Source organism: Mya arenaria, chromosome 6, assembly GCF_026914265.1.
Source record: "Mya arenaria isolate MELC-2E11 chromosome 6, ASM2691426v1".
In the NCBI taxonomy this organism is placed as follows: Eukaryota; Metazoa; Mollusca; class Bivalvia; order Myida; family Myidae; genus Mya; species Mya arenaria.
The window spans coordinates 34,377,278-34,385,936 of record NC_069127.1 but is presented as its reverse complement, the minus strand read 5'-3'; the positions used below and the strand labels follow the sequence as shown (position 1 = coordinate 34,385,936).

Below are 8,659 nucleotides of genomic sequence, written 5' to 3'. Positions count from 1 at the left end.
GGAGCAGGTTTGATCATTATCATATAATTTGTATCAACCTATAAGTACGATCAATATACAGGGAAATATTACAGAAAAATGTGGACAAATTCGACAGTTTTCAAATTGCTAAAATACACTGGACTTTTTAGTGTTATTATCATTCTAATACTTGGATACAGAGAGGCGTTCATGCGATCATCTTTCTCAGGTGACGTTATAATATTTCTGTTTAGTATACTAAATACATGTTTTGTCCTGTTCCGAGCTGTTGTAAAGTCAAACAAGATTATGCAGTGTGAACAATTAAATCAAATTTTACAATGGCTGGAAATATACTATTAATTATATGTTTTCACCATCCAATAAAACAAATGTAATATATGATATATATGCAACGTGTGCAACACTTTCTGTATGTATGTACCTTTTCACAGTATAGGTTGGTGCCATTTTTTATGCATAATTATGTTGACTCCTTTGATTTCAAAGAGCAAAATAAAAACAGCATATACGATTTAGGTATAGATAAAACAAAAATTAGCTTCATTTATTATCTTTTTTAACTGTGAAAGTTATGGCCACGTTTCTAATTAAAAGAACATTTATAAAGGCCAGTGAGTTGTTATCTGAACCTAATTCATACGGGTTTTTAATCATAAAAGTCAAATGTGTTAAACATGATAATTCACAAAATTTACAAAATATAAATATTATTGCATCATCCTACATTATGCACCTTTATGTTTGTATCTCAAAACTGACGATCAGCATATAAGCATTAAGGGGATTTGTTTTGGCTTTGAGCGCTAAAGACGTCGCTAAACATCTTATTTTAAATTTAGAAGCGATACACTAGATTGTACCAAAATCAGCAATTAAATTATTTCCGCAATAAAAGCTTACAATTGTCAATATTACCTAGTATGAGGCCGATTATACATCATTGTACATGGTTTAATAATATTTCAGCATATATGATTTCTTTAAAATTGTGACGTCATATCCGGTTACATGATATCATAACCATGTTTTATCTTTATGATGTTAGCATTTAAAGGATTTGTTATGGTTTTGAGGCTGATAATGTCGTGGAAACGTTTGTGATTAACAATGTTTCTACATTTTAATTATAAAACAAAATGATATGCGGTGTATATAAACTCAAATTGTAATTACGGATTGACAGGGACCGTCCATTGACAGCAATAAAAATAAGACATTAGGACCTAGCGCAGTTAACTTTCACGCCTTGTTTGAATAATATGCAGTTATAGAACCACAGTTGGTATCCCGAAATGCTATAAGAGTTCGGATTTAATTGATACCATTCATATACAGCAATGAAAGGGAAAAATGACAATTGCTTTAATTCCAGGACCACAAAAGAGCATTCTACCAAAAGAAGCATTGGACATCAAAATAGATTATGGAAAAGGGGCTGAAAAGAATAAGACTGACCTTTCAAACAATGGTGAGGAAATTATGGAAGCAGGATCTGAGACTACCCAAATAATCAGCAACAAAAACATTATTGTTGTAAACGCTTACTTCAGAACGGGGTCAACGTTTACAGCTTCATTGTTTAAGACGTTCCCGGGCGTATTCTACATTTTTGAACCCCTTCATGACATAGAGTTAGGTTTTCGAGCTGCCGAGGCTGCAAAAACAGACGTATCTTTAAAATACGTTAATTTTTCAAGGTAATATTATGATATTCTCAAGATTGTCTTTTATTGTTTTATCATTGTAAACTTTACGAAATGTTTCCGTTGTTGTTGATGATGGTTATATTGTTGTTGTTGTTCTTATTTTCAGATAAACAAACTCTAATTTAAATTACTATTATATGCAACCTGTTAATCAGCATCTATTTATTATACTTTATATCTAGTAAGTAATATGTAAAAGTACGTTAAAACTTTCAATACAACATAGAAAAGAAATATCAGACAAAATAACTTTCAACAGGCCATTATGTAAAATTGTCGTCTATGGTATTCCCCGCAGACGCAGGTATTAATTGTATTTTTACAATCACTATCCACAACAAATATCACAATCATGCATGTTGTTAGTAATATGAATATATTCGTTCTAAATTCAAATAGGAAAATGACGATTTCAAAACGCTCCCTCGTGTATTTGGAAGAAGTGTGCTCGTGGCTGTCGTGTCGGCTCCAAGATTTGTCCAAGACTTCCCTTAATGAACAGTTTCTTTCACAATATAATACAAAAATGAAACCATTTCAAACATGCATGAGGTCAGCTAAGATCAGTATGAATGGTTTAAACTACGGTAGCGCAATTACGTCATGTCTTAAAAAGCCAATACAAGACTGTCAAAGCGCTTCCTTTGTAGTTTTAAAGTTTATACGCATGCGCATTGGTGAATTGGCAAGTCTGTTGCCATATTTTCCAAACATGAAAATCGTGCATTTGATAAGGGATCCACGTGGAATGTTTAATTCAAGAAACCATGTTGATCTTAGTAACTATCAACAAAACAGCAGTGACAAAGATGCAGTTCATGGATTTTGTCGACTGTTAGAAGAAGATCTGAGACATTCAAAAGAAATTTCAATTTCTCATCCAGACAAAATATTTGTTGCCCGATATGAGGATATAGCTGAACACCCTTTTGAGTGGGCGAAGCGTTTGTACAAGTTTGCTGGAATGGAGTACACGAACAGTACGGAAGATTTTGTACGCCGTTCGACGTCTGCTACGAAAGATACTGGCAAAATGCAAACTCAGCGAAAGAATTCAACAGCGACATCTGTGAAATGGCGTTTGCAGTTATCAGCACCGAACGCTATGTATATTTACAACACTTGCCGTAAAAACATGGATATTTTAGGATATCTTCCACTAACAATTAACACTTTGAGAAACATGTCTGTTCCGTCACGTCATCGTACCAATGTGACATCTTATCTTTTGGCATTGAGAAATTTTAGATAACATGAACGATAATCAAAACTGTACAATCATGTACATTTTATGATGAATTGGAGTATTTATTACAATAATGATTAAATGAACGAAGCTACATGTTGACTGTTTGTTGTCTTGCAGTGCTGCGTTTATTTTACGTTGATCCTTGTGCCGTTAATAAGGATTTGGATAGGTTTCTGGGGTTGTCAAGATGATAAAATTGTTAAGATTGAAGTATATTTCATCGAGCAAATAAAATCGTTATATTTCACACGTGTGTAAAAAATAAATGAGCTTAATCATTTTATTTGTTTACCAAACATAATACTTCCTTTTAGAAAATTAGTTTTTCAATATCCACTATAAGTGATTCTTTACGGTACATTTTTGTACGTTTTATAAATCGAAAAATGTTGAAAATTGTAGTAATAACATGAAACGTAGATATAAGATTTTAGCCGTCTGAATGTGTGTTTATTTTTTGATACATTCATGCGATAATTATCAATTTCATCCCATGTTTGCCTTTGTGATATTTATTCGTCTAATGGGCAAAGGCTGTTGTAGGTTACAAACTGAATGAAATTAAGTTTATCTTATTCATATATTTATATCTTAAAAGATCTTTGTACTTGATAATTGATATTGTTTGTTCTAGTCAAGCAAAACTAACATCAAAAAGTCTTCATTTAAGTTGACTTAAACGTATATAGAGATTCGAGTACGAATGTTGGTCAATGCCTTATTGTTCGAATTAGATGAATATTGTCATTTATATTGTATGTTTATTCGAAAGAGTTGTTTTTTACCAAATTACCAATGACATTTAGCTAGGACATGCATTGGATAAACTTATTGTTCATCCCGAGTTTATTTGGATTAATTGTCCGTGTTGTTTTTTTGCATTTCGTTTAATCTTTGTGTGCGTATGGCGTTCCCAATATTTTTGTTATGACTTCATAAAAACAAAGCATGGCTTTTACTTATACACACGTGCTCGTCCGCATATTCTTATGATAATTCTACTACGTGAATCTGTACTAAGTACTCAGTTATTTGCGATGATTCTTATTGAAGATTAGTCCCACTCATGTTTTTCGAAGTATTGGCCTCGCGCCTCGCACAGCTGGTCTCAGGTACATGAATTCAACAAGTAAAAGCATTGTAATCAGGTCAGAACTACAGATGGATTCAGTCCTGGAGTAAAATGTCCAGTTGTAGTTGCGGCATTAATCATATGTTTATACATGGCTATTTTCAACACTAATCGCAACATCGGAACGAACTACACACAGTAAAAGATCATCCGATTTATGATTTTATTGCAAACGGATTACGCTCAGCTATACTTAGACTAAAACAAATACATGGTTTTATCAGAAATAACATCCGAGCATTTTATTTAATCTGCAACTGTTCTTAATTTAGTTTAATTTAATTAACTTAAATGCTTTTATTTTTTGGAAGCATTTCCCTTTATTATTTTCATGTGTTGTTTATTTTAACATAAAGAATTTCAATTAAATCAAAAATTATATTTAAAACTTTTGGAAATATATATTTGCTAGGTATAATATTCCTTTTTGATTGATATAATTATTGACAAACTATGTACCTCCAATATAGAATCATACAATATGATATAATACCAAAGAAAAATTATTAAAAGTCTTTTCACTATGTTAATAATTCAAGGGCTCAATTTATAATAATAGTATCATAAAGGAAATACCATTTGTACTTTAACAAACAGTTAAAATATAATATCTAGATTGATACATGGTTACGACAGAAACTTGACGATTCAAGGCTCTCCTGAATCTTTAATAACAATTGGGAGGTGGCGTTGACGTATAACTTCAACATTCGGACAGAGCAGATGGCTATTGAGTTCTACTTCGAGCTTACGTGAGAGAAAGGAGACGGGACATGATGTTCTTAGATTTTCCAACATTCAAGTGCTCATATTCTTTCAGATTTATACCAGGAATTTAATGTACATGTATTATGCTACTTAAAATATATATAGTGAACAAAATACTCGAACGCAAGAGGTTGATTGCGACAGTAACTGAAATGTAAATACTCAAATATACAGTTGTGCTATTTATTTTAGGGAATATTGTTTTAAATTCGATGTCGACAATTGAAAACAATGTCAAGCAGATTTCTTTATGATATCTCTCAAGCTCGACATTCCTTTCGAGAGTAAGAAAAAAGACATGAAAAATGCTTGTCGGCTCTAATTGGTAACATAACTTAACCTTCAACACCAATTTAATAGTTTTATGAAATTGAAATTATATTTTCAAGAATTAAAACTACAAATTATACCAACCACATGAGAAACAGTTTTAAGAATAGTACTTTTTGTCAGCATTGTAAGTTCTCACATTTAAACAAATGAGTCATTTGATAATAATTATAATGGCTGTGACCCATCTCTAGTTGTCATTAGCTAAAGCATAAATAACTTTGCCCGTTGCTCTGTCTGGCTCATGGACTATTTATAAATATCTTTAATGAACAATAGACTTGACCAAACGTGTGAGGTGCAAAAGCAATGTTTTTGTCTTAACGATCAAAATTCCATTACACTTTGAAAATGATTCTGATAATATTTGTGGTGATTTTAACCTGGTACTGGATGTTCAGTTGACATGCACGTTAACCTTCACTACAAACAATTATTTCTGATAGGCATCTTACTGATTGTTTAGAGATTTGAAAGTAGATATTAGTCAATTTACATGGAGACGACCTAATCCTTTACAGCAGGCCGGGCTGGATTCTTTTCTTGTTTCTGATGCTTTATTGCCAAATATTAGAACTTGTGATATACATGTTAGTTACAGATCTGATCATTCTATATTTAGTCTTGATCGAAAACTACAAGAAGTTAAGCATGGGAAAGGCCTCTTGAAATTTAATAATTCGCTCTTTAATGACATGGAATGTTTAAATAGTATTAACCAAGAGATTGAATAAATAAAGCAACAGTACTGTTTACCTGTATTGTTTGGATAAATTGTCAGAAATCAATAATAATGAAATTCAATTTGTGAACAATGATCAGTTTTTTTTCTAGAAACATGTTTAAGGAAATTAGGGGTATAAGAATTTCCTATTCAAGTCATAAAGCTAAAATTAAGATTACTCAGGAAAATTATATTTTAACATAAATAGGAAATTTAAAAAATTTGAGTGATGAAAATAAGGATAGATTAGTTTCTTTGCAGAAATTAATTAAGGTACTTAAGAACAGAGAAAATAAGAGGATATTTTATCCGGTCAAGAGCAGAATTTATTGATATCGGTGAAAGCTAACAAGTTAGCATTACATGTACACCAGAAGATAATAAACCAAGGATGCTTCTTAAAACCCTTAGACATATAACTTTGCTCTACTCAGTTTCTAAAATTGCATGTGGTTCCATTGCAAACAGATTAAAGACTGTATTAGTTTTATAAGTTGCAAAAGACCAAACTGGTTTTATAAAAGGAAAACATACTAGTAAATTACTAGGTTACTATATGACTTGATGAAATTCACTAAGGATAATAATATATCTGGTTTGTTAATGTTGCTAGATTTTGAGAGAGCGTCCGATACTTTGTATTTTAGTTTTATTAAACAACTTTTTGAAATGCAGGATCACTGTTTATACAGTGAAAATGGTTTTCTGTCAAATTTCTTTAAAATTGGAAGAGGGTGTAGGCAGGGAAACCCAGTGAGCCCTTATATTTTTGTTTTGTGTGCAAAATTTTAGCAATAAAAATAAGAAATTGTAAATATATCAAGGGCATTTCAGTAGACGGTGTTCTCAATTTGCAGATGATACGTCTCGGTTATTTGATGGATCAGATTGATCATTGAATGCTAACTCAAATGTATTACATAACTTTTTTTCGTATTCTGGTTTGAATAATTACCTTGATAAGAGTAATTTAATATGCATCGGTTCCCTAAAATAAAGCACAGGGTCAATTTAATCAAAATGTAAATTAATCTTTGGAGCTACACAGTTTAAATCATAACGTTTGATATTAAATGTAGATTTTAGCAAAATGATAGAATTAAATTTTACAAGCAAACTTGAAAAGGTTAAGAAATGTTTGTTATTGAAAAAGAAGGAAGTTAACTCCAACTGGAAAGATCACCTTTGTAAGTTATTGTTACTTCCCATTTTCCGTCATTGCCAAACCCTAGTACACATGTGTTCAATAAAAGCATCAATGTGTTTTATGAAATCATTTGAGATGGACCCCATAAGTTGAAATAAAACTCTGTTTAGGTAAAAAAGTACAGTAATGGAGGTCTAAATTGTTAGATGTTGTAGCGTATTGTAATATCTAAAAACTCTGTTGGCTTAGAAAATTTGTAAATAGTGAAGGAAAATGTTATGTATTAGTCAACTCAACGTTTGAAGTTTGTAAAGTACTTAATACAGGAAAGTTGTTTGCTGAAAGTATAATAAAGAAATTAATAAATAATTTTTGGATTGATGTATTAAGCATATTGAATAATTACATTGATGAATTATCCACTGGTACTGTTGAAGATATTCTAGATACACCTTTGTTTTACAACCATCATTTGAAGATTAGTAATAAAGGTATTTTTGCAAAAGTTTTTAAAATAGAAGAATACGTTTAATTAAAGTTATTGTTTACGAAACAGAAACATTTGTAGATAATTGTACATGGACAATCATAAATTTCATATTGTTTGAAGGTTTAATATGAGTTGTTAAGAACTACATAAACACATGTAAGATTACGTTTAGTTATAATGATAGAACTCAAAACCCATCAATGTCATATTATGTTAAGGATATTTTGCTTGAAACCAAAGGAAGAAAAACAGTTTATAATGAATTGATAAATTATAACAATACTCTTACCTATCAGGCTTAATGGAACATTGTTTTCGATGATGCAAATAGGAAAAAAGGTCTATGGATTGGTATTTGCTTTTGCAAGAGATGCATATACTCAATGGTTTCAAACAAGAGTTTTAGATAGGACTTTAACTACAATCTCCTTTTTGTTCAAATTGAATATTGTTAATGATAGATTATGTACATTTTGTTTGACTGAAGAGGAAACCTTGATTCATATATTCTGGAAGCGAGATATATTCAAACCATAATAACATGTGTTAAAGAATTTTTATCTGCCCGAAAAAAATCTTTCCCACTTAATTGCCAAACCTTTTTGTTGGGAACCACTTGTAAAAAATCAAATAAATATAATACAATTAGTTATGAAATTAAAAACAAATACATTTATCTTTGTAAAATGAGAACAATAAGAATCTGTATTGGGTTAAAGAGTAGTTTAAAACTTGCTTGGAATGTTTATGAAATATCAAATATTAAATGTTCAAGAACGTAGTTATTGGTCAGTTGTTAAAATGTTTATCTAGACCACAAACATTTTAAACAGTAAAAACTAATAGACTGTGTACAAGAACATACTGTTATAGTTTCTTTATTTGTTTCACCTTCTTTAGTTGTTTATAAATATATATACATTTATATAATTATGTGTGTGTTTACGTTGTTAGTTATGTCATACTTGTTTTAACGGTTGTAATAGAAATAATAAGGACGTAATATACTAATTCAACATTAAGATGATGTTTTGTTTTAGATTATATCATATTCGTATAATTATAATTTTAATACACAAGTATATCGAACATTTCCTATATATGAAACTGTTTAGTGAGGTATGTTCC

At 30.6% G+C, this 8,659-nt stretch overlaps 1 protein-coding gene across 1 annotated transcript; it reads left to right on the top strand.

The window, feature by feature from the left end:
- Window positions 1–3,573, top strand: LOC128236922 (carbohydrate sulfotransferase 3-like). Its single transcript, XM_052952058.1, has 3 exons — window positions 1–190; window positions 1,358–1,682; window positions 2,091–3,573. Exons 1-3 carry the CDS (start codon window positions 79–81, stop codon window positions 2,941–2,943), a joined length of 1,290 nt encoding a protein of 429 aa, XP_052808018.1. The 5' UTR covers window positions 1–78; the 3' UTR covers window positions 2,944–3,573.
- The last annotated feature ends 5,086 nt before the right edge of the window (window positions 3,574–8,659 follow it).